Source organism: Bufo bufo, chromosome 2 (assembly GCF_905171765.1).
Source record: "Bufo bufo chromosome 2, aBufBuf1.1, whole genome shotgun sequence".
Taxonomy (NCBI): Eukaryota; Metazoa; Chordata; class Amphibia; order Anura; family Bufonidae; genus Bufo; species Bufo bufo.
Window position 1 is genome coordinate 207,747,787 of NC_053390.1, and position 27,651 is coordinate 207,775,437.

The following is a 27,651-nucleotide window of genomic DNA, read 5'->3' on the forward strand; positions in this document are numbered from 1 at the left end:
TTGTATTTGGACACCACCGGAGAACCGTATATGTTTGAATAAGCCCCCTATGTGCAAGTGTGCTAATTTCATCAGTGTCTCACACACGGTCGACCTTTTAACCATATTGTGTTTTAACCATTGTGTTTTACCATTGTATTATTGTTATCTTTGAAGTGTTATTATTTGGCATTTTAACCATTAAATCTGAGTAGTGCCATAGAGCGACTGCTCGCTTCCTTACTTTCTTACTAGATTTTCATAATGCCCCTCAGGGGTGTTAAAAGCTGTCTTCCACTCATCCCCCTCCTTGATACGAATCAGATTGTAGGCCCCCTTAAGATCAAGTTTGGAGAACCACCGAGCACCCGCAATCTGGTTAAACAGGTCAGGACTGAGAGGAAGAGGGTATGGGTCTCGGATGGTTATCCGATTTAATTCGCGAAAATCTAGGCAAGGACGCAGGCCCCCATCTTTCTTTTTAACAAAGAAAAACCCTGCAGCCACGGGTGAAGAAGAGGGTCTGATGTGTCCTTTAGCCAAGCTCTCGGAGATATAATCCTTCATGGCTTGTCTCTCTGGACCCGAAAGATTATATAACCTGGTCTTGGGTAATTTTGCGCCGGGAATAAGGTTAACCGGGCAATCATAAGGACGGTGAGGTGGTAACTTCTGACAACCCTTTTCAGAAAAAACGTCCTCAAAGTCCGAAATAAATGTAGGTAGGGTAGTTATGGAGGCGACTAAGCAATTGCTATTTAAGCGATTTTCTCTGCAATGCTCACTCCACTCCGATATCTCCCTGGCCTGCCAATCCACCACTGGATTGTGCGCTACCAACCAGGGAAGGCCCAGCACTACCGGAGTGGGAAGCCCCTCCAGAACATAACATGAAAGCATCTCGTTATGGTGGTCCCCTACCCGAAGGTGTAAATTATGAACAATGTGGGTGAGGTTTCTCTGAGACAGAGGAGCAGAATCAATAGCGAATATGGGAATAGGTCTCTGTAGAGTACAGAGAGACAAACCCATAGTGCGGGCAAAATGGGCATCTATCAAATTTACCCCTGCTCCACTGTCTAGAAAGAAAGAAATAGTCTCCGTCTTAACACCAAAAACAATAACTGCTGGCAACACAAATTGCGATGTACGTATAGAGGAAACATATACCCCCCGGCTGACATCCTCCACACAGCCTGGGGTTAGTAGTTTTCCGACGTTCTTTTGTTTCTGAGGAAAGAAGGACAGACATTAATGAAATGACCCCTCTCCCCACAAAAAAAACAAACCCCACGCCTACAGCGAGCCTCAGGAGGACGGACCTGACAAGTAGTTCCTCCTAGCTGCATAGGCTCATCTAAGTCTGTACAGACTAACTGCTGCTTGGGAGGGGTTACCAATTGCTCCAGTTTTTTCAACCTGTCCCTAAGGCGTCTATCTATTCGGATAGAAAGGGACATAACCGCATCAAGGGAAAAGGGGGTCTCATATAATGCAAGCGCATCCTTAACCCTTTCGGATAACCCAGAGCAGAACTGACTCCTGAGAGCCGGGTCGTTCCATTGGGTATCCGTAGCCCACCTACGGAAGTCAGAGCAATACTCCTCTACCGGCCACTCTCCTTGTAAGAGTCTCCGTAAACTTGATACAGCCAGTGCGACTCGGTCAGGGTCATCATATATGAGACCCAAGGCCCCGAAAAACTCATCCACTGACCGAAGAGCCTGGGAATCAGTAGGTAAAGAGAATGCCCAGGACTGCGGGTCCCCCTGCAGCAGGGAAATAACAACCCCCACCCGCTGTTCTTCATTACCAGAGGAGTAAGGGCGAAGTTTAAAATATAATTTACAGGCCTCACGGAATGTCAAAAACTTGTCCCTTCCCCCAGAAAATCTGTCAGGGAGAGGGACCTTGGGTTCCGCAACAACCTGGTTACCAGTAGCAACCGCTGGGCTTGCGGTCAGTTGTAATTGCTGCTGTTGCTGGAGGACCGACGCCTTCAATCCTGCCACCTCCAAAGACAGGCCATGAAATTGTTTGGACAGAGCAGCAATTGGATCCTAAGTAGGTAAAAAAAATAAAAAAAATAAGGGCCAGATATAATGTAATGACCGGCGTCACTCACAGGGAGGGAAAAGGGAAAGCCCTGCCAAGGGAGAGGGAAAGGTGGTGACCCCTGACTCACCTTGCGGCTGGCACCTGACTGCCCTGACGTCCCTAGACGGGTTCCTCACCCGTGCGCGATCACGTGCCTAAACCCTGGCTTTCCCTAGAATGAGCCCTAGATAGTGAACGGGCCGCTAGTCCGCACCACTGACACTAAGAGGGAAACACCAGGGAGAGGACAGACAATACAGACAAACACATACACCCAGGTGGGCGACCACAGCAGACCACAAAGGTCCAACAGGGATCCGGAGGGTAACGTTCTGGACCAACAACCAGAGAACGCAGCAACACAGCTCCAGAGGGTCAGTATAGAAGTCCAGGCAGGAAGCTCTATATCTGGCAACCAGAGAAGTGTGAGAGGGGAATATAAGGAGGTTGGGAGTGCTGGACAAGGAACAGCTGAGGAGAAGGAGCTACAGATCCCTGAGTGAGCCAAAAAGGGCTGCAAAGCAAACCCAGAAAGCTACCATAAGGAAACAGCCCTATCTTACATAGAGCGCGCAGCCAACCGATGTGACTTCCTGACCCCGGGTATAACGGAGTCAGGCGTGGGTCTTGACACCCTCGTGACAGTGGGCTGTGCATGAGATTCCGGTGACCAGATACCCAGGGGCCGCTAAGACAGAGGCCTGGACGGGAGACAGAGCCACCCCTTGGGCGTCAGTCATCGAGAGTGTCATGCACAGGCCTTGTCGCGGTTGGTGCATGACAGTATGGGGCAGACCCAGACCGACCAGAAACGGGGGTACAACCAGGAGGCTTGTGAGAGGGTCAGCAAGCGTGGATACTGGTTCCCGTACCTCAGGACAAGCTTCAGACGGCCTGGGAAGGCCCGTACCTCGCGCACCAGCAGCTCAATGCCAGGATGTACCTGGTCACCCTGGACCACGCCCGGGGACGGCAGAAGGCCTTCCCCGTGAACCTGTTGCAGGCGCATCAGGAGCGGGAGGCAGGTTCCCTCCCGAATTGCCGCCCCTTCCGGGAAATGTTAACCAAAAAGCCCGGAAGGACGGAGTCCACCGAGATGCCCTTGGGCATGGAATATTCCCCTGTCAGTTCCAAGCGTATGGTCCACCTGCTTAAGGGTGGAGATTGTTGCTGTCTTCGGTCCCACAGGCGAGGATCCCCGGAAGTATCTGGTGCAAATGCTAGGGCTTAACCATTACACCAGGAAAGTGCCAGCTGGGCATAAGTGAGGGGCCCCGGGTAGGCAGGGAAGCTTCAGAATCGGAGCCCGGGAGAGTGGATGCCAGCGCATCCTGGCCCACCCTCCAGGACAAGAACCAGGTGATGTCCTTCCTGCTCACAGTCAGGTACTATAGGGAGTTCGCGCCCTACTATAGTAGCCTGGCAAGGCCCCTGACGGACTGCACCAGGAAGAAGCTGCCCTCCGCAGTCGATTGGACAATCGACTGCGAGACGGCCTTCCAGGCGCTGAAGGCTGCCCTTTCCAGCTTCCCGGTACTACAGGCAGCCGACTTCACGAGGCCGTTTATAGTACCAACTGATGCCAGTAATTTCAAACTCGGCATCATGCTCAGTCTAGGTGACTCTATTGGCCAAGAACGAATGGGAGGTGGGTACGCGGGAGCCTGGCGCTCCAGCCGTACCACGTTGCCATTCACCACCAGAGAGGGTGCGGATGGGCGCACGGGGAAACACAGGAATGTGCTTCCCCTAGCGCCCTCTAAAGGGGGGAGGTGTGAGGAATATGGATTATCATTTACTGGCAGCCATGATTTTCATCTGATTCACCTTGGTCAGTGTACATGCAAAATATGTTCTCACCCCCCAGCCATCTGCTGTCAGATAGAAAGCCCCCAGGGTCCAGGCTTCAAGGAGGCTCCAGGTGTATAAAGTCACACCTCAACCAGCCAGTTTGGAGGCAAGCTAATCCTGCAGGAAAACCCCTAGCCCTTGCCAAGGATCAATGATACCTCCCAGACATGTTGGCACCTACATTTCATAAGGAATTATGAATCGTCAATCCATCCCAGGCATAATTCGGTTATCTTTTTGCGATCCTGGGGCAAATCCAAACATCCACGTGGTCCCGGGAGGGGAGATATACATAACCATTCTGGTCTGGGGCTATGAGCCCTAAGGAGTTTTATGGGTTATTTTCTGCCAGCACCAGAGAAGGAGGAGTGGACCCTACCCATAGGCGGGGAGGGGAGCGCCTGGCTACAGGTCATAAGCCCATGCAAGTCAACGGGCGGTGTCTTTTCTGAAGGGGGTCATATCGTGCCAATGTGTTTGGAGAGACCGGGAACCAGCTGACATCACTGCCCCCACGTGACTTCAGCCAAGGACTATTCCACCATTATAACCCAAAGGAACTTTCATCTACCCGGTAACTGACTTTTGCTCTGCTTAACCCTGTTGTACCTATATCACCTGTATCTGTAACCTCAGACCACTGCATATATTCTCTGTGTATATTGTGTTATATCTAGTGTGCCCTAAAGGCGATTAAATATATAATTTAATCTTGTGCTATCTTGTATCTCGATCACAAATCCCCACGTCCGTGTTCCGGCCTAGTTATAAGCTACGAAGTAAAGGATCCCAGCAGACGTGACTTGATGCTCATAGGAAATTTATTGCAGAATAACAATATGTCCCATATTCTAGGACGCGTTTCGGCTATGGTAGCCTTTTTCAACAGGTAAGTATCCATTACAAAGCACAGGTTTATATACACCTATAATGCCTGGGGATAGGGAACCTCCCCATGACATCAGACACCAGAAGGGGTGGTACATACAAAGTAACAAAAAATATAGTAACCATATAGCAGCAAAAGGAATGTATCAAGACACATATGTTATATATTATAGATACCATCTCAGCTGAGAAATCCTTCATTGGGTGGAAGATGTCTAAAAAATAATAATAATCTTTATGACTCAAACATTGTCAAAATTTGGAATCCCAGATACATTCATACATGGGGTTTGTCACGGCCACGGTTTTGGCCGTGACTCCTTGGGAGCCGCATACTGTTGCCCGCGGTTTTGGGTTGTAGTGTCAACCGCAGCTTGAGGCATAATGTAGTTGGCCTCAGGTGCGGTTGCCGCGGACAACAGCTATGTGTGCGGTTCCCTTGGAGTTGTGTGCGCGTTTGTAGCACTTTTGTATGTCTGTGTGCACTTTGTTTATGTTTGGTGTGCACTGACATTTTCCCTTCACTGTGGCTGCTCGCAGCAACGTTTTGTATAGTCTGTACATGTGGTGGCAGTGTCCCGGCCTTCGGGCTGACTCCCAGGACATGGTAGCCACCCATGCCGTTGCCTGCGGCAACAGCCACAGTGTGACCTTCGTTTTGACACTTCCCCTTTAAGTTCTGTTTTCCCTTTTGTGGTATTGGAAGGGTTAACTCCCTTTCTGTGTGTCTGATTGTTGGGTGTGGCCTCTTGGCCCTATAAAGCCTCAGTTGTAGGCAGTAGCCAGAGAGGGTGTTTCAGCCATGCTGGCTGTAGACATCCTCCTGGTTACTTACCAACTGCCAGTGGGGGCCAACCTTCTGGTCATACTGTCACGGCTGAGGATGGGGGAAACCCTCAGCCGTGTGCCGAAGGATGATGGTCGCTGCTTGACCAGGACAAACAGGATTAGGGAGCAGGTCACCTCCTACAGCGTCCCTAACCTGACCCTAACTCCTACCTGCATGGGCCGACCTTGAAGGTAGGAGGACCCATGCGCAGGAACCTCGGATCCCTACTCGCCCTCCGCCGGTCCCTAGGGTAGGAGTCAGAGTAAGACATCCTGTTCCTTCTGGATCCGGAGGAACAGGAGTCTCACTGGCCAAGCTGCAAGCAAGGGGAAACAAATGCAACCTATGGCAATGGCAGGTACTTGCCACAAACATAGCAAAGACCTACCACAGACAACCAAGCCTGGAACCCATGTGGATGAACTGCCCACAGACAGCAGGACTCAGCACACAAACACACAACACACGGGAACCCAAGACCACAGGTGCAATAAAACAACATAAAACCAAACACATCTTCAAGACACCAAAGGACATATATATTTGCTTATGACCAGAAGGTTGGCCCCCACTGGCAGTTGGTAAGTAACCAGGAGGATGTCTACAGCCAGCATGGCTGAAACACCCTCTCTGGCTACAGGAGAATAGCTATAAGGTACTCACTCAATGGTACTAAACGCCACAAAAAATTAACCGCATGTTCCCTGAATGCAGCCCAAATTGTTGGAGATGTGAACAGGACGTAGGCACCCACAGCCATATATGGTGGAGTTGCACCAAAATTGCTTCCTATTGGCGTGAGATATGTAAGGTCTTGTCTGAGATCTGTAAGATGCCGTTTCCAGCCTCTCCGAAAGTGTGTCTCTTTGGGGTGTTCGGGGATCTCAGGTGCCCTAGAGACTCGCAAAGGCTGATTCAGATTCTATTGGCAGCTTCCAGAATACTCATCGCAGTTTACTGGAAAAAGACTGAGATACCCCCAATAAAACAATGGATTAATAGATGCGATCAATTGTACCGCCTTGAGCAGATAGCTCACTGGGAAGCCCGAACACCACATAGATTTAAGTCAATTTGGAAGCCTTGGAAAAATTTTAGAGGTTTCTCAAACTGATTACATAGCATTACGGTTGGTAAACATCAAAAGTATTATTGAATTATTGCATTATTGCACTATTTTGCTGAACAAGTCCTACCATTCAGCAACATCACGGATGCTTCCTTCCCCCCCCACCCTCTCTTCCCTCAGACTTTCCTACCCCCTTCCTCTTTTTTGTTTGTTATTCTGCGATTTGTTTGCTCCCTTTTGTTTGTACTGTATCAGAAGTATTCCTTTATTGGCGCCCTTGTAGGGCTAACAAAGAATGTACGTCCTAATTGTTGTAAAAACAATAAAAATAATTTTAAAACAAACAATAAAAAATAATAATGATATATATTAGATAACCAAAATTAACAGGAATAATGCATTAGTTGACAAAGAATCTTAAATATGGATAATTTCATAGTCTCTGTTGAGACCCCTTGGATGTAGGGTATCCAGGGTATGGATCCAGTAGGCCTCCCGGCGTAATAATAATTTCTTAATATCACCTCCCCTTCTGGGTCTAGTGACCCGTTCTATTACCTGGAACTTCAATTGGGCAATAGTGTGTTTACATTTTTCAAAATGGGAGGGAACTGGAAACAACAAGTTCTTAGTCCTAATAGTGGACTTGTGCTTTCCAATGCGATCTCTGATGGTTTGCATTGTTTCTCCAATATACAATAAACCCACAAGGATATTTAATTAGGTATACTACATTAGTAGATTCGCAGGTGAAAAAACCATCCACCGGATATATACGTCCAGTATGTGGGTGATAAATATTGGGTCCTTTGATTATATTTGAGCACTGGAAGCAGTGCAGACAAGGAAACGTACCTTTCCGCTGTGTGGCTAGTACACTCTGTTTGAGTGTACCTTTCGGACTCCCCATATCAGCGCGTACTAGCTTATCTCTTTAGCTCATTTTTTATTTTTTTTTGTTACAAATAAGCGGGGGGGGGGTTAAATTCTTCAATCTGGGGGTACGCTTTTCCCAACAGGTGCCAGTGCTTCCTCACAATATTGTCTAATTTATGATTAAAAGGATGGTACTTATGAATCAGTGCCACTCTTGGGGCTTCTTCTTTTTCTTTTTCAGATCTACAGGGGTTATCTAGATCACTCAAGGTTTTTCTTAGGGCTGATGAGGGATACCCTCTTTCCTCAAACCTCTTAGTCATTTCATCAATTCTATGTCCCTGTATAGAGGGATCAGAGACAATACGTCTCACCCTCTGATACTGGGACTTAGGAATTGCCCTTTTCAAAGACGGTGGGTGGGCACTGGAAAAGTGGAGGATACTGTTTCTGTCTGTCTCTTTTCTGAATAAATCAGTAGAGAGGTTACCATTAGGATCCTTGATTACCCTTGTGTCAAGAAAACTCACTGATTGGCTATCACAAGTTAATGTAAATTGTAAACCAGCGCATGCATGGTTCAGATGTGAGAGAAAGAGCGCAAGGGTCTCGCGTGGCCCCGCCCATATGCAAAAAATGTCATCGATAAATCTTTTCCACAATAAATTGTATACAAATGTATATTCAAATTTTGACATATACGCATTTGCATAGGGCGGGGCCACGTTCGACCCCATCGCGGTCCCCCGCCTCTGCAGGTAGTAGGTGTCTTCAAACATAAAATAGTTTTCATATAAGACAAGATGGAGGAGTTGTACAAAAAATTCACATTCAGTAGAAGAGTAATCACTTTTTTCTAGAAATTACTGGACTGCCTGTATACCTCCACTGTGTTCAATGGAGGTATACAGGCTTACCACATCAATCGTCACCAAAAAACTTTCTGGTGGAATAGGTCCTAATTGGGCTATAGTGCTGAGAAAATGTTGTGTGTCTGCTAAAAAAGATGGAGTATCTTTTATCAGGGGTGTAAGTATTTTCTCCAGCACTATTGCCAATGGTGATAAAATGGATCCCACCGAAGCCACAATCGGGCGTCCTGGGGGGTCAATTAAGGTTTTATGGACCTTGGGGAGCACATAGAAAACTGGTGTTATTGGTGTATGGTTAATCAGAACAGTATACATATTTTCTTTGCCCAATTGAAGTTCCAGGTAATCGAAAGGGTCACTAGACCCAGAAGGGGAGGTGATATTAAGAAATTATTATTACGCCGGGAGGCCTACTGGATCCATACCCTGGATACCCTACACCCAAGGGGTCTCGACAGAGACTATGAAATTATGCATATTTAAGATTCTTTGTCAACTAATGCATTATTCCTGTTAATTTTGGTTATCTAATATATATCATTATTATTATTTTTTAGACATCTTCCACCCAATGAAGGATTTCTCAGCTGAGATGGTATCTATAATATATAACATATGTGTCTTGATACATTCCTTTTGCTGCTATATGGTTACTATATTTTTTGTTACTTTGTATGTACCACCCCTTCCGGTGTCTGATGTCATAGGGAGGTTCCCTATCCCCAGGCATTATAGGTGTATATAAACCTGTGCTTTGTAATGGATACTTACCTGTTGAAAAAGGCTACCATAGCCGAAACGCGTCCTAGAATATGGGAGATATTGTTATTCTACAATAAATTTCCTATGAGCATCAAGTCACGTCTGCTGGGATCCTTTACTTCATTGCACGTGGATACTGGTCCTGGTCCCGCGCGGCGTGCATTCAAGCGAGTGCTGACCTATTTATCTTCATAGTTATAAGCTACCGCGGGTTGGTTTCTCACCCTATATAATCCCGTTAGCGAACCAGGCTGGTGGCAGATTTCCCGGGCTGAGGACGCGCTGTTTCACTGCGGCAGTGAAAAGGCTCTCTCAGCTTGTTGCCTCTCTGTGCCCGCGTGGACAGGAGGTGTCTGTGTAAACTGTACCAAGCTGACCTTACCTGCTCCTCTGGAGTCTGTAACGTCACGCTTTGGTAACCCGTGACCATACCGCGTCTTGTGAGCTCGACGTAGGTAACGTCAAGCGGGCACGAAGTCTGGTATTCATCACAAAGACCAACATTTTAGACACCGGTCTTAATAACCCCTATATCTGGCGGTGGATCCGCCAAAGTTATGAAGAGGCACAGACCTCTACATAACTTTGGCACATCCAGCAACAGTCTAAGGGCTCGTTCAGACGGCCGTATGTTTTGTTCTGCACCCGTTCTGCATTTTTGCGGAACAGGCGCGGACCCATTCATTTCAATGGGGCCGCAAAAGATGCGGACAGCACACTGTGTGCTGTCCGCATCCGATTTTCCTTTCTGCGGCCCAGCAAAAAATATAGAGCAATTGGGGGCAAGAATAGACGGCCATGTGCGGTCTATGAGAGAGATGGCCATGTGCGGTCCGCAATTTCCGGACCGCAAAACACATATAGTCGTGTGAATGTAGCCTAAATGTAAGACAGCTTCCTAGCTGGCTTACATTTAGACCATTTAGGCCATTTTCCACTTTTTTAGACCTGGCATGAGCGGGGAAAAGTCACAGATTGCGGCGTAACTAACTGCTGCACTGCAATCTGCTCCAGAAATACACCTAATATAGGCTTATTTCTGGATAAATACCCTGTATGGATGTCTATAGGACAAAAACATCACAGCATGCTGATATTTCCAACAAATATCATTGGTGTGAAAATGGCACTAAACAAAAAAAACCAACCTCTTATTTGCCCAGCATTATTTCCCATAGACTGCAATGCCACATATGTAGCTAGCATTTTTTGCCTTAAAAATGCTGCAAAAAACATGAGAAAAAAAAAGGAAGCACACAAAACCTCAAAAAAAATGCCAAAAAAATCCTACTTATGACACCAGTCTAAGGGCTCATGCACACGGCCGTTGGCTGTTTTGCGGTCTGCAAATTTATTCGCACGTCAATGTTTGGTCAGTGATTTCCATCAGGGATTGAGAGCTAAAACCAGGAGTGGAGACCACACAGACATAAGGTATAATGGAAAGATCTGCGCCTGTTCTGTGTTTAGAGCTGCACCTGGTTTTGGCTCACAATTACTGATGGAAATCACTGACCAAAAGCTAGGCCTTATTTATCAAAGCTAACAGCAAAACTTTCTTTGTTGCCCACAGCAACCAATCAGAGCTTACCTTTCATTTTTTCAGAACACTTTAAGAGATGAAAGGTAAGCTTTGATTGGTTGCTATGGGCAATTACTGTTGTCCTTTTAGGCAGAAACACTTGGAACCAAACCCGAGTTCCGGAAATGTTTTTTGACAGTAGAAATCAATTTATGAAGTTATTACATGAAGTCCCACGAGACTTCGCAAAGTAATAACTTTGGCTCATCAGAGCCAATACTTTCTACAAAGTTTCGCTCATCCCTAGTACAGATCTTTCCCTTATATTTTAGCTTTGTGTGGGCTCAAAATCAATGAAATCACTGACAGTGTTGCCAACCGTCCAGAAATTTCTGGACAGTCTGTAAAAATAGGTGTCCAGAAAAAAAAATAGACATGACCGTGATTTACTTTAGGCTGGTGGTACATGACGAGATTATTTTGGTGGTAATGCTTATCATTTTACAGCTGGTAATGAGGTGTTATCAGTATAATAAGCTATAGACATGTATTAGTTATAGGGGCACATTTACTAATGGATTTGCAACACTTTTAGGTTTTGTGCCTGGTATGCCAGTTGGGCGTAACAGAGGTGGGGCAGGGGTGTGTCGGGGGCCGTGATGCTGGGGCTGGGACTCCAGCTCGGCAAATTTACTTACATTTACGCCTGGAAACAGGTACAAATGTAAACTAAAAACTACGCCAGCCAGGAGCTGGAGTCGTTTTTGCAACAGGTGCACAGACTGCTACAGAGGCACCTAATGTATGACGAGGCGCAGACCTCGTCATAAATTAGACGTATCTAGAGGCAACGCAGAGGGGGAAACTTTTTATGCTGGAATTAGTAAATGTGCCCCATAATCTTTATCATTCATTATGGTTTTCCAATTTGTCTGTAAAAAATGTTGGCTATCCGAGAATTTGGGATGTTGTCCAGAAAAAAGAAAATTGCGGCAAAATTGGCAACCCTGATCACTGACTGTGTGAAAGCAGCCTAAGGGCTCATGCACATGACCGTAGCCTGTTTTGCGGGGCCACACTACAGACATACGGATGTGGACAGCACACGGTGTACTGTCTGCACCTTTTGCAGCCCCATTGAAGTGAATCGGTCTGCATCCGACCCGCACAAAGTGCAGATTAGATGCAAAAAAATATGAGGGTAATTTATTAAGCCGAAATATGCCCATATTAGCCGTATTTCAGGCGCAGATTGCGGCGCAGCAGCTATCTGCAACCAGTGATGGCCAGTTCGCAGTGTTCGCCGACGAACACATGCGATCTGCCATCTTTATTCCCGAGCCCGGCGATGCAGAGGTAAGTCCTTACCTGTGCCTGCGCCGCGAGCCGCTCTGAAACACATGCGGTCACTGGGAGCAGGCAGTTCCGAGAACAGCCGGATGAAGGAACACTGCGAACTGGCCATCACTGCCTGCAACTTCTCCCTGCTCATGCTAGGTCTAAAAAAGTGGGTGTTATGTGGGCGGGGAACGGGTTGGGCCGGCAGGCCCATCTCATTTACCATCTTCTACGCCTGCTTTAGGGCTCATGCACATGACTATATGTGTTTTGCGGTCCGCAAAAACGAATCCGCATAAAATACGGATGACGTCCATGTGCATTCCGTATTTTGTGGAACAGAACAGCTGGTCTCTAATAGAACAGTTGTATCCTTGTCCGTAATGCGGACAAAAATAGGACATGTTCTATTTTTTTGCGGAACGGAGATACGGAGATACGGAAACTGAATGCACATGGAGTAACTTTTTTTTTTTTTGCGGACCCATTGTAATGAATGGTTCTACATACGGCAAAAAAAAAACGGAACGGGCATGGAAAGAAAATACGTTCGTGTGCATGAGCCCTTAGGCACAGAAAATGGCCTAAATGTAAGGCTACCTTCACACTGGTGTTTTTGCTGGATCCGGCAGGGCGCAGCAAAAACGCTTCCGATACTGATAATACAACCATTATGAACGGATCCGGTTGTATTATCTTTAACATACCCAAGACGGATCCGTCATGAACACCATTGTAAGTCAATGGGGGACGGATCCGTTTTCTATTGTGTCTTGCTCCGCACCACATCGCGGACAGAAAAATGCTGCTTGCAGCGTTATTCTGTTCGCGATGGGGACACAACCAGACGAAACGGTGCATTCCGTTTCATTCAGTTTTGTCCCCATTGACAATGAATGGGGACAAAACGGAAGCATTTTCCTCCGCTATTGAGATCCTATGACGGATCTCAATAGCAGAAAGGGAAAGCGCAAGTGAGAAAGTAAGGATGCTAGCTTCAGGGGCGGACTGAGAACCCTCAGGGCCCCAGGGCAAAATAAATCAAGGGGCCCCTTCCAGGCCCCACCCATGTTCTGCCTCTAGCCACGCCAATGTTCCGCCTCCAGCCATGCACATGTTCCGCCTCCAGCCACGCACAACACAAAGAACAAAAGTGCAATAATTCCTTTCTGGCAGAGTCTATCTCAGTGTCCTTTAGAGAGTGTGTTAGAAAGAATCCCCTCCAGGCCCCATTAAAGACTACAATGGGGTCAGTCTAATAGGCTTGGAGGGGGGTCTTTCTAACAGAGGCCATCTAAGTGTCCATTAGAGAGTGTGTTAGAAAGAATCCCCTCCAGGCCCCATTAGAGACTACAATGGAGGGGACTCTTTCTAACAGGCCATTGAGGGTGGTCTTTCTGGCAGAGGACATCTCAGTGTCCTTTAGAGAGTATGTTAGAAAGAGTTCCCTCCAGGTCACATTAGAGACTACAATGGAGTCTAATGGGTCCTGGAGGGGGGGTCTCTCCAACACTATGGTTCCTATTCCTAATATAACAACACAACATAGCTCTCTGATACCTAGGCCAAGTTGGCTCCTACGGTTGGTGACTGGAAGGCTACCGCTGGCAGGCTGTGGCTGGCTGATTGGCAGGCTGTGGGCTTGCTGGCTATGGCTTGCTGGTTGGCAGGCTGTGGCATTGCTGGCTGTAGGCCTGTGGCTGGATGGCTCTGGGGTTGCCTCTGGGCCTGGGGCTGGCTGGCTCTGGGCCTGTGAAAAGAAAAAAAAGATAGAGGGTTAATCCAAGACTTCCCTGAACAAAATTCAGGGGAGGTCAGAGAGTAACAGGCAGGGCACCAAAGGGTGGATATTTTAGAGATTGTTCAGAGTGATAGGTTGGACAGCTATGATAAAACAATGGAAGTCTAGAGAGGCTGCTGATGGTGGTTACATATGTGCGGACGACCGCTACATAGGTGATAGTCAGATAAAAGAAAAAGGCAAAAATAGGTAACCACACTGGTAGCGCCAGTCTATCTATAAGAAATATTATCCGTATTCAGGCTATTAGGTCTGCCCGTATGGACTACTCAATGTTTTTATACGTATATCAGTATATAGACATGTAATATAGTATATAAACGTGCTTCAGTGGTTAGACACAGGGACCGATATACCTGTAGACACCATGACCATAGAAGCGTGTAGAAGTCAGTGTGGTCCCCCTTACGTCTTTGGGTTGCCGGTGACCAACAGTTGGCCCACAGTAGACAAGGTAATTAAAAGAAACTTAAAAAGGAACACCACTCACTTCACCAGAGGGACTGCTGTTTCTTCCAAAGATTCTACAAGCGACCAAGGCGAGGGAGGAAGTTTTGTGGGTCTTGAGCTTTATCCCACAAAAATCCTCCCTGGTGAAGTGAATGTGCCTCTATTTTCGTTAGAGTGTTTTGGCGAGTTATTTCCATCAGTTATGGTGAGCCAAAACCAGGTGTGGGTCAAAAACCCAGAACAGGAGCAGATCTTTCCATTATACCTGATCTCTGTGTAGGCTTCACTAAAGGTTCTGGATCACAAAAACGTATCAAATAACTGAATTTGTGAACTCAGCCTTAGGGCTCATGCACACGACCATATGTATTTTGCAGTCCACAAAAAACGTATCCGCAAAAAATACTGATGACATCTGTGTGCATTCCGTATTTTGCGGAACGGAACAGCCGGCCCCTAATAGAACAGTCTTATCCTTATCCGTAATGCAGACAATAATAGGAGATGTTCTATTTTTTTGTGGAACGGAAATACGGACATACGGAAAGCACACGGAGTAACTTCCGTTTTTTTTTGCGGAACCATTGAAATAAATGGTTCCGCATACGGTCCGCCAAAAAAACTAAACGGACGCGGAAAGAAAATACGTTTGTGTGCCTGAGCCCTTATAGATTGCATTCTCCAGGCCAGAATGGCTGATAACAGGGAGCAATAGCTTGTATTCCTCAGTACTGGTCAGTCTCCCCTCTAGCTGGAAATGACTTTATTTATAAAAAGAACATATTTAAAAAAAAAAGGTGATGGCAGCTCCAATAGCTCTTGTAAGTATCTATCTATGGAATCATAAAGAGAACCAGCCCACTAAAAGAAATCACTACCAAAGGAGGCAGTAACCCGAGCTGAGGTGACCAGGAGCCATCACCCAGCTGCGCTGTCCCTTTAACGCCGCCATACGCTTCCTGTCGCGCATGCGCACTCGGGTTCTGCGCTTGTCATCATGGCGGCGCGGGGCCATGTGCAGGACCCTAACGACAGGCGGCTGAGACCGATTTACGGTGAGTGTCCGGGGGGGTCGTGAGGCTGGGGGTGCGGTGCGGTAACGCGTCGTGCTACTGAAAAACAGCTCGGGCGAGTGACGGAGGCGAAGGGGAAGCCGGGGCTGGAGGGAGAGCTAGGCCTGGCATCGGGCACCTCGGATGAATGGCTGCTGGCATAGGTTCCCGGGCCATGTCACATTGTGTACTGCACAGGTACCGCACGTTTCTCACGTGATTTGCGTCAGATGTAGACAGCTCTGTGCAGAGGAGTGGCAGAACTGGGCACTAGTAGGCATAGTGCTGGGGCATGGCAGATCCTGCCTGTACCAGTACGTCTTGCCCTTGGCCCCTGTTCACACCGGCGCTGTTGTTGTGGCGTTTTCTCAGTAAGGCGTTAGCGTCCATACTGTCAGCCTCACTATTGGCGCCGATGGACCTCAGGTGTGATGGCGTGTGACCGCTTTCACACAACCGTAATAGAAAAAAAAAAAACGTCCCCGTGCGACAACTGCGAACCCCGAATCTAAAGATCCAAAATAACCGGATCTGAGGAAATTGCTGGACGTCCGCTCTGGTTGATGTCATCAGGAGCCATGTCACTGCTGACGTACCGGTGACCTCGCTACCAATGACTAGTCCCCTGGAATCCATTGTGGGTCAGATCCGGCGCCGCAGTGTGGTTTCCATGATGACTGGCTGCACCCATAGATCGGTGGGATCCCGTACTCCCCCCTCAGAGACCACCGAAATGAACAGAGCAATGAATGGAAAAGGAAGAGCGTGCGCACTGCCGGAGATGGCGCACGGATATTTCCAGAATTCCCTTAGTGATGAGTGCGCCTGCCCTACCTTGTCCATTCATTTCTCTGTTCGTTTCGGTGGGCCCCAAGGGGTAGAGGGCCCGTTTTCATTATCAATGGGGGTCCCACCCGTCTAAAAGTTACCCTCTGTCCTGTGGATAGCGGATAACCTGTGCCCGTGTTTGCGTGCGTTTCCTCCAGGATCTCCGGTTTCCTCCCACACACCTTAGATTGTGAGCCCCATTGGGGACAAGTGATGCTGATGTCTGTAAAGCGCTGCGGAATATGTCGGCGCTATAGAAGTGCATAAAATGGATAAATACTAGTGTTGAGCGAACTTGTGTTTAAAGTTCGGGTTATCGAAGTATCCCGTCATGGTCTGTGGTAGCGGAATCCATAACGCGATACTTCGATAACCCGAACTTTAGACGCCGAACTTAAAACACCAGTTCGCTCAACACTAATAAATACCCCTTTAATTTCTGAGATGTAGCTGCCATCCAACCTCTGGTGATGTGAGCAGGCGAGCTAATTCAAAGCGGGTGCCACTGCTTAGCCTGATGGGCGTATGTCGGGGGGCTTACAGAAGGCGACATTTGTTACTTGCATGTTCTATATTGAGAACCACAAGGCTCAGCTTGTCTTGAAGAACAGGTGCTGCTGTTTTCAGTGCTCCATACTTAGTAGTCGCGGAGCAGACAGGTGGCCACGTTGGGGGTCGTCCATTTGTTTAACCCCAGTGCTGCGTCTTACAAATCTGACCAACTATCTCCAGTGAAGGCTGCGGAGACTACCACCCACCAAGACCCCTATCGTACATTTGGCTGAAGGATTGTGGGCCTCATTCACATTGCCATGCTTTATGGATCAGTGGTTTGGTGCCCCTCTGGCTTTCTACAAAGGCACATAGAATTTATATATTTTTTGTAGTCCAGAGAACCCCCTTTAATTATGACACGTTAAATCACATGCACTAAACGGTGCATTTTTTAATATTTTTTTTGTGGGATAAACGTGCCACAAATGATGTTGGTTGAAGGTGTATGCGAAATGGGAAACGCAGGACGCATTTTGTTACTGGTTCCTTTTTTTATAATTTTTTTTATTAGGTGACATTTTTCTCTTTCTGGTTTCTTTTCAAAAACGCAGCACCCTGGAGCTCCCGGAGATTTCACATCACCTTCTCTGTACGGTGAAACACTAGTAGTAAAAGAGACGACAGAAAAGGCAGGTAGTCCAAAAAAAGCACGTGTTTTTTTTTTATTTTAAAGAGGTAAAAAAACACCAGTGCAAATTTGTGTGTCTGGGCCCTCAGGGCTCATGCACACGACCGTATGTATTTTGCGTTCCGCCAAAAGCTGATCGACAAAAAATACGGATGACGTCCGTGTGCATTCCGTATTTTGCAGAAGGAACAGCTGGCCCCTAATAGAGCAGTACTATCCTTGTCCGTGATGTGGGCAATAATAGGACATGTTCTATTTTTTTGTGGTACAGAAATACGTTTTTTTTTTTTGCGGACCCATTGAAATAAATGGTCTCGCATACGGTCCCCAAAAAACCGGAACGGGAACTGAAAGAAAATACGTTCGTATGCATGAACCCTTAGGCTACCTGCACACGTTGCGGATTACCAGCAAAGTTTGAGAACAGACAAATCTCGTGTACGCTTTTTCACTCGGTGTGGAGATCGAGAAACCATGTCACTTCTTTGTACGGTTCTTTTGTGCGGATTTCACCTTTTTTTTTTTTTTACTCGTTTTATTAAACAAGTAAATTGTACGTAACATACATTGAAATTGTCAGAAAAGCATCAGGCGAAGAATGCCACAATTATACATCAGTACACCCAGTACAAAGCATCAGATTGAAGAAAATTGAACGTGCTTTACAGTCCAGTTTTTGTCATACATTATGGGATTTCACCCTTTTTGATGGAAAAGTGAGATCTGTGGTAAAACCGCATCTAATCTGCACCAAAAACCACAAGTAACGTGCCTTTTGTTGCGGGCACACACATTCTCATGGCAGCCTTTGTGGTGTCTGCACACGATGCCCGTTACACACTGATTTTCTGCTGAACATCCACAGCCTAAGGTCTCATTATAAGACCGTAGGCGGCCCATGTCTGTATTGAGGCCCGCAAACAGAGGGTCCGCAGTATACGGGCACCGGCCTTGTGCACACCGTATCACAGATGAGGACCCATTCACTGGAATGGGTCCGCAATCAGAAATATACGGTTCAGAACGGAGGCAAGGATCGGAAGCACTACGGAGTGCTTCCATGGGTTTTCTGTCTGTGCCTCAGCACCGCAAAAAAGCAGAACGTGCACTACTTTTTGCGGTGCAGACCCCATCCATCTCAACGGAGCCGCAAAAGATGCTGACAGCACACTGAGAAAAAAGACAGCATGTACACAGCAGGGATCCAAGTTTTGCAGATTCGCAAAACACTTACATCCGTGTGCATGAGCCCTAATACAGTACTAGCTACGTAGATGAGATTTTTGAAATCTCATGTACACCGTGAGGAATTCAAAATCTGCAGTCTATCAGTTTCAAGGCAGTTTTCACCCTTTGCATCGCATATAATTCATGCCAATTTGATGCAGAAAGGCAGGGAAAACCGCATGATAATCCGCATAAACTCCACTGCCATATGCGTGCACTGTGAGGGGTTTTCATACACAGCTGGTTTGTTCCAGATTAGTGTTGAGCGAAGCGAATACTGGATGCTTCATCAAAACTTCGGAATAATACTGTACGGAGATCCGTCTCCGTACACAATTTAGAATGTATGGGCTCCGATGAGCCGAAGTAAGTTATTTACGAAGTTGCGCTTGACTTCGTTGAATAACTTCGGTAATTGATTTTGAAAGTGGAAAAGCCCTTTAGAGCTTGAAACCGAACTCTGCTTCGACTAGTACATCAGAGCCCAAGCCAAAGTTTTTGGTGCAGATTAGATACTGTTTTGCCACAGATCTCTCTCTTCCATCGAAAAGGGCAAAAAAAATTGGGAGCATTTCTGCTTCAAAAACTGTGGCAAATACGTATGGCGTATTCCCCCCCCCCCCCCCCCCCTCCTTTCATTTCAGTGATTTCAAGTACTGATTCTGCCCCAAGATAAAGAATAATAATGCGTAAAGAATCCACACCATATAAGACAGGGCTCATGCACATGGCCGTAGCCATTTTCGTGGATACCTTCCATGTGCGTTCCGCTTTTTGCGGAATGAAACGTCCTGTCCATGCTTTTTTTTGCGCAGATGCCACAGAACGTACATGCAGATGAGGACAGCACACGTTGCACTGTCTGCATCTTTTGTGGCCCCATTGAAGTCAATGGCTTTGCATCCGAGCTACAAAAAATGCAGGTCGGATGTGGGCAAAAAACACGGTTGTGTGCACGAGCTCTTACAGTGCAAATTCCCATTGAATTCAGTGGGAGACAGATTTGAGGCCTTTTTTCCACGTGGATTCTGAAACATAAGAAACATTGGAATCGGAGTAGAAAACCTGTGTGGACTTATCCTAAGGGCTCCTCACACGACGCCACCGTGTTTTCGCAATTTGCGGAATGGGCAGCCCATGATAGAAATGCCTATTTTTGTCCGCATAACGAACAAGAGTAGGACATATTCTATTTGTTTGGCGGGGCCACAGAATGGAGCAACGGATGCAGACAATTTTTGCTGGCCTGTGGAAGTGAATGGGTCCGCATCTGAGCCGCAAAAAATGCGGCTCGGATGCACACCCAAACAATGTTCGTGTGTGTGTGAACCCTTAGACAGGTGTTCAGGAAGGTATGCTTTTGGCATAAATCTGTACCACCACCATCACACAGCTTTGCTGTTCCAACATGGCTGATGAACGTAGTCCTGATCAGCAGACCTCCTCAGTCCGCCCGCCATCGCTCAGTTCCTCAGCATATTTATGGACTGTGAGTTCTTCTGCACTGGTTTGTCAGTAGATGAGCTCCTGCACTGCTTACCAGTAATGACGTTTCATAAATTGGATGGAGGGGAATCATTTTCCGTGGTCCGCAAAAAAATATATAACCTGTCCTATTCTTATCCGTTTTGCGGAAAAGAATAGGCAGTTATATTAATGGCTGTTCCGCAAATTGCGGAAAGCACACGGCAATTTGTGGACCGCAAAACACACAATGATCGTGTGCATGAGGCCTTATTCTGAGGTTTTTTGTGATAAGGATGGGTTCCTCTACACTAGTGAGATACGAGCCGTACGCATGCTAAGTGCTCATACTTATTTTATCTAATCTGAATGACCAGCTATAAGGTACGGCTACATGTGAGATAAGTGCCGAGGAATTGTGTGTAGAAAATATGCAACGTTAAACAGATGAGTGAACAGATTCTATCCACATGTAAGAAATCCACAGCGGACATTTACCTGTGATAAAAATGTTAAAGCATGTCGCTTTATGCCACGGATTTCTCCATTGACTAGAATACAGTAAAAATCCACAGCAAAATCGTGGACAGACCTGCAGCGGAAATCCACCCCATGTGGCAGTACCCATTGACAAGTAGTTCTGCCTCCTCCATCTTGAGATGACTGGTCCAGTTCTGGATGCCTTTCCTTTTCAGTGGGGGAGGATAGTGAGCGTAGGGTGTATCCTGCACAATCGTTTGGTTTTGGGGTTGGTGAACGCACTCGCCCATCTTTCCACTGGTTTTATAGTTTGAAAGAACATGCGAGTAATGCCACCAGTCATCTGAATTAGGCCGCATGCACATGACTATAGTTTCGGTCCACATCCGATCTTTTTTTTTTTGTGTGGATCAGATGTGGACCCATTCATCTCAATGGAGCCGCAATAGATGCAGACAGCCCACATGTGCAGTCTGTATCCATATGTCCGTTCCGTGGCCCCGCCAAAAAAATGGCAGTTTTGCAGACAAGAATAGGACTTCTCTAGACTGGGGGAAAAAGGCGGCATGCTCACAGCCAGGATCCGTTTTTTTTGCGGGCCGTAAAACACTTACACCCGTCTTCAGGAGGCCTTGAACTTGGCCTAGTCTCATTGCCCAATGCCGGAGTCAGTAGTAAGCGAGTAGTTTTAATTTTATTTTTTTGCTGCTCTTGTTAAACCAATAGCAATCTGCTGTTCCCAGGTGGGTTCTTCTGTCTTCAGGGTGCAGGTCTGGTTTTTGGACAGGCAAGAAGCTGCCCTTACTAGGGCTAGCTTTCTTGCATCTTTGACACACACACACACACCATTGCAAGCGTGGCATGCTTGGCCCGGATAGTGGGCACCAGGCTTGGTACTAGCCACTGGCAATCATCAGTAAAAAGAAAATTCTTGGGAAAAATAGGTGAGTGGACGGCAGCGAAAGGCTTAAAATCTGCCGTGAGGGGATAAACACCACAGCACACAAATGTATTTTTGATTTTCAACCGATCTACATTTTGTGAGGGTCAGATGTGGACCAAATCACTTCAATGGGGCGGCAAAAGATGTGGACAGCACATAAAGCGCTGTCCACATCCATATGTCCGTTCTGTGAACCTGCAAAAAAACTAGAACATGTCCTATTCTTGTCCGTTTTACATTTCTGAAAAATGCAGAACACACAGCCGGTATCCGTGTATTGCGGATTCCCAATTTGCGGACCGCAAAAAATTTGCACTGGTTGTGTGCATGTGCCCTAAGGCCCCTTGCAGACGAGCGTTCCTCCCGCAGCGAGTCCGCATCGCAGCACCCGGCCTGTCCTCCCAGTACTGACGGGATTCACATAGCATTATATTGATTTATGATGCTATGTAACCCTTACAGTTCTGGAATATATTGGATAACACTGACAGCATTATGCCACTGTTATCCAATACATTCCAGAACTGTAAGGGTTACATAGCATTATATTAAATTATTTTGCTATGTGACCCCCGGGAGCTGCGTTGCGGACTCGCTGCGGGAGGAACGCTCGTCTGCAAGGGGCCTAAGGCTGTATTAGACCTGCAGATAGTCGGCCAGATCATTGCTAACAAGTGTTCATAGGAACACTCATTAGCGATGATCTGCCGGTGTAAAAGTGCTGCCGATGAATGAGCGAACGCTTTTTATTGCAGCTAGACCTTGAAAAGTGATAGTCATGTGTTGTAATGTGCAGCGTGCCTGTTTCTTCTAACAGTCCTAATGCTATAATATTATCTGTTTTACATCTATTGTATTATTTTAGAAATGCCCTTTCAGGTGATGGTTTTTGTGAAGCGGTTTGTTATCGTAGTATGTGCCTTGCCCACCCGGTTTTCTCTGGTCCCTGGCCCGGAGCCAGCGCAGGTCTTGGGTAATAGATGGAGAAGAGCCAGCAATGTTCCCAGCTTGATAGTGCACATTACTCATGGCATCTGGGTTGTGCATGCATTTTAATGAGGGAGGTGCAGGCAGTGGTATCGCACGAGGACATGGTTTTGTTACCCCCCTCTGCAGGAGTTTCAGCCACTCTGAGATCTTTTATTCCTTGTTATCTGCCTACCGAGAAACCATTTGTTGAGACAACACGAAGTTTGATCTCTTTCGGGCGTTTTGTGCAAAATTCTGGCAGATAATCTGAATGAACTCTAGACAAAAGGTGAAAGTTGGTCTAAATGGATGTTTTCCACTTTCATCATTTTTTTTTTTTTTATGCCAACGGTGTCTCGCGTTGACCTAAAAGGCAATTATCGGGAAAGAACAGTCCCTTCCCGATAATTGCCTGCTAGGACAGTGGAGGAAAGCGCTGCCTTTATATGCAGAAATCGCCTCTACGGTATGGGGATGAGCAATGGCTGCTCGTCCTCATACAGACCAGTTATTTCTGGGCAGGAGATCACTGTTCACACAGCACGATCTGCTGTCCAGAAATGATGATTTCGGGTGATCTGTGGCACCCATCGTCCCGTGTAAACCTGCCTGTCTTAGGTTCTTCTGCAGTATGACCCCAACAACCACGGCACCTCAAACAGTGAAGCAGCTGTCTATCCGTGGTGGTCCCCCTCTCAGGCGGCATTATTAATCAGATTTTTTGTTAATGTTTATCTATTAGCACTTTTCATAAAAAATGTGATGCATTTATATCGTCTTGGCTCTCCTTAGCATGTCCTGTTTGCTTTTCTTTGTGGCATTACCTGCATCATTATTGCAGCCTCAGGTTTTTCATCCGTTATTTTTGGCACGGACCCTTCTTACAAACATGCGTCTACTAGTTTGGTCTCTGTTCCTCCTCGCATGTGCTGAGCCATCAGGTTGTATCTGAACTACTTAAGCCTCTTTCACACGAGCAAGTTTTCCGCACAGATGCATGAAGTGAACACATAGCACCCGCACCGAATCCTGACCCATTCGTTTCAATGGGTCTGTGTACATGTGTTTTTTTTCATGCATCAGTCCTTTGTTGGGTGAGATTCACACCATGTTGTATATTCAGCGTTTTCCGCGCAGCCCTGGCCCTAGGAAATGTTGTTTGTAAACTTCTTCCTTTTTTTTTTTTTTTTTTACGTTTTATGCGTTTCACATGAAAAACGCATCAAAACTGATTGCACCCTGATTGCTGAATGCTGAACTTGCTTGCAAAATGGAGTGAGATTCCCTGAACGCATCCTGACACAATCCGTATAGTTCGTGTGAAAATGTTACTCTTAGGGTCCATTCACACATCCGTAGTGCATTGCGGATCCACAATACAGCCGGCCGGTACCCCCATATATTTCATTATTACTTTGCCATTGAAATGTAAATATGATCACAGAGAACATGAAAGTAAGATATTCCTCATTAGAATAGTAGGTGTGGGACTGGAATGCCTGACATCATGGCCACTCTATTCCCTTGATGGGCCCAGATACACATGCAGAGGAGCAGTGACTTGATCAGAATAAGTCCGAATGCACATGGCCGTGTTCGGTCTGTGGTATCCCGGCCTGGCATCCAGCTGAGAGCAGGAGCGCATGGAGTCATTGGTTGCTATGACGCCGTGCACTTCATGCCGCCGCTGCACTACAGTAATACACTCATACAGATCATACCAGTGTATTACTGTAGTGCAGCGGCGGCATGAAGCGCACGGCGTCATAGCAACCAATGACTCCATGCGCTCCTGCTCTCAGCTGGATGCCAGGCCGTGTGCATTCGGCCTTAGAATGCATTCACACGACCGTAAGTGTTTTTCACTTACGGTCCACAAAACGCGGAAACCGGCTGTGTGCGTTATGCATTTTGTGGACCGCACATGGCCGGCACTATATAGAGCAGGGATCAGCAACCTCCGGCACTCCAGGTGTTGTGAAACTACATCTCCCATCATGCACACTTGCTTGGCTGTTCTCTGAACTCCCACAGAAGTGAAAGGAGCATGCTGGGAGTTGTAGTTTCACAACAGCTATAGTGCCGAAGGTTGCTGATCCCTGATATAGTGAATGCCTATTCTTGTCCACAACCGCGGACAAGAATAGGACATGGTCCATATTTTTTGTGGGGCCGCGGGACGGATGCGGATCTATTTATACGGGCATGTGAATGCACCTTAATGTGAGGCACCCTGAGCAGCCACACTACCGGGACAGCATAGAAAAGGGGTGGTGCTCTAATTCAGTCATCACCCCGGTCTAACTGCTGCATTGGGCAGGACCTTGCAATATAATAATTGTTCTAATGATTGTACTGTATTATATCATTGTGAGGATGGTAGTCCAGGAACCAGAGCTTGATCTTGTACTTGGTAGTGAGCGACCACTGCTCCATTCAAATGAGGGAACACATGTGATTGGTGGGGCCCCCTGTGGTCAGAACCCTGCTGAATAGACACTGTGGATATTGGGTACATGTTTGAACAACCCCTTTAAAGTCCATGGACAGAAACTAGTACATTTGGAGTGACCTAAAAAACAATATCCAGGAAACCATCCACTAATTTTTTTTTAAATAAAAGTAAGATTCCATAGAGTATTCACATATAGACTACTAGATTACTCCTCCCCAGTCTCTGCCTTTGCCCTATCGATGAGGCATAAGACTTGGAGGGCGGGCAAAGGCAGAGACTGGGGAGGAGTAAAGTAAAAAGAAGGCAGAGCAGACTGGGCACCTACACACTGAACGCCGCCCCTGGGCACTTGCGAGCGCTCATTTGCATATGAATTAAACTTAGTTTTTCCTGCTGGTGCAAATCTAAAGAAAAGAACTAAGGTACCGTTACAATCCTGTATAGGTGTGCTACAGAGCCATGTAAGCCCTGTATATGGCCATATGGAGGGGACAGACTCCCTTTAACTTCCTCTACATAATAAATGCTATTTGCGGAAGTGCTACAACCCCTTAAAGTCTTAAATCATACAGCTTTTGGAATAACTCTGTTCAAGCACGTGAAATCCTCAGGCGCTGACTAGTAGGTCAGCAGAATGCTCACCGCAGCGTGGAGTATTTAAGCAGATTAGTGGCGGATTTCTTGGATGCACTGACAGTCAGTTTTTATGATAAGATTTTCTGTGAGCCACTGGTGAGTGAATTCCAGGAGCAGAGATGAGGGTGTGATTTGTTGGCACAGGTTAAAGGGGTTGTTCAGGATTATGAAGACTTGGCTGCGTTCTTACAGCACCACACCTGTCCACAGGTTGTGTCTGGTATTACTGCTCAACTACATTGCATTGAATCGGGCTAAGCTTCAATACCGCACACAACCTGTAGAAAGGTGTGGTGCTGGAATCCCCATCAATCTGCTGTTCTCAGAAGGCGCTGGAAATACCAGTGGATGGAGCTACCTTCACTGTGTATCGGTCATGCTAGTTTAGGCCAAGTTCACACTTAAGTTATTTGGTCAGTTATTTCCATCAGTTATTGTGAGCCGAGTGGTCAAAAACCCAGAACAGGAGCTAAGCTTTCCCATATACCTCATCTCTGTGGAGGCTGCACTACTGGTTTTGGATCACAATCACTGATGGAAAGCTCTGATCTAGTAACTGCAGCTCGGCTCCCATTCAAGTGAATGTTATCTGCCGCTATGCAGGGAATAGAATTCACTAATCTACTAATCAGTGATTTACTTGGAAGGGGGCTGTCCTACTCGGTTCAGTAGCTAAGCCAGCCTCCCTTCTGCATCACAGATGATTCAGAGACAGGATAAAGCTGACTTAACTATTGAACTGAACCAGACAGCCAGCCCCCCTCATCACGTCACCAACCCACAGAGATGGGGAAGAAGCTCACTGGCTGTGTCGGAAGGAACACATAAGTGGAGGTGCCAGTACCACAATGGGGCCAGATGTGATGAAGTATATTGACATGTGTTGTAAAAAAAAAAAAAAAAAATTTCATAAGCATTAAATAGATGCTTCTCCTAGGTGACAACCTGTCACCGGGATTTTGTGTATAGAGCTGAGGACATGGGTTGCTAGATGGCCGCTAGCACATCCGCAATACCCAGTCCCCATAGCTCTGTGTGCTTTTATTGTGTAAAAACAACGATTTGATACATATGCAAATAATTAACCTGAGATGACTCCTGTCTCTGACTCATCTCACGTACAGGACTCATCTCAGGTTAATTTGCATATGTATCAAATCGTTTTTTTATTGCGGAGTGCAGGCAGCCATCTAGCAACCCATGTCCTCAGCTCTATACACAAAATCCTGGTGACAGGTTCCCTTTAAGTCCACTTGCTGCTTCAATGAGACCTATATATAGATTTATGTATGGCGTTCTGCGGTTGCTGTCATTTGTATGAAATTTAGTAGGGAGTTGAGCATATCTGGCATTGCTAGACTTGGCCGGGCACCGCTGACTATAAGGGGATCCAACAGTGATCCAGCCGGTTTCCAGCATAAATTTTGTCTTTTGTTTGGACAAATACTGCTGCATTTAACAGTTTTTGTCTGGCCGACATTCGTGCTGGAGCAGGCTGCCGGATTTCTTAGCACTAATGTGAACCTAGCGTAAGGCTACCTGCACACGTTATGGATGTACGGCAAAACGGCATCACATCATGATGTAGGTTTTCTTTCTGTAAATCTGCATCCATGGGGGAAGGGGTTACCCACTAGGACCCCTCTCTATGAGCTGGTAAGTGTCTTTGACAATGGTAGACCTAGTCCGCAATTAATTTGAATTGCTGTCGTGTAAGGCTACTTTCACATTAGCGTTTTTCTTTTCCGGCATAGAGTTCCGTCACAGGGGCTCTATACCGGAAAAGAACTGATCAGTTTTATCCCCATGCATTCTTTTTTTTTTTTTTTTTTTTTTTTTAACTTTCAATTTTTTTTATTGAGATATGTAGGACATACATATAAAGAACATGTTATAATAACAGGTTGGATGACAGGAGATAGACAGATATATTGCATTACAGTGTCTGGATACCAAGAGACAAAGAACATTACATTGAGTATTTTATTCTTCGATCATTTTGCATAATTATCCAAATAAGGCCTCATGCACACGACCGTTTTTTTTTTGCGGTCTGCAAAAAACGGGGTCCGTAGGTCCG

General features: G+C 46.5%; 1 protein-coding gene across 1 annotated transcript in view; it reads left to right on the forward strand.

The window, feature by feature from the left end:
- Positions 1-15,293: 15,293 nt before the first annotated feature.
- Positions 15,294-27,651, forward strand: part of NAA25 (N-alpha-acetyltransferase 25, NatB auxiliary subunit) — a 78,683-nt gene continuing 66,325 nt past the window's right edge. The window contains exon 1 of the mRNA XM_040416052.1: positions 15,294-15,389. Within this exon, the coding sequence (XP_040271986.1) occupies positions 15,332-15,389 (58 nt within the window). The 5' untranslated portion in view covers positions 15,294-15,331. The remainder of the gene's footprint in view (positions 15,390-27,651) is intronic.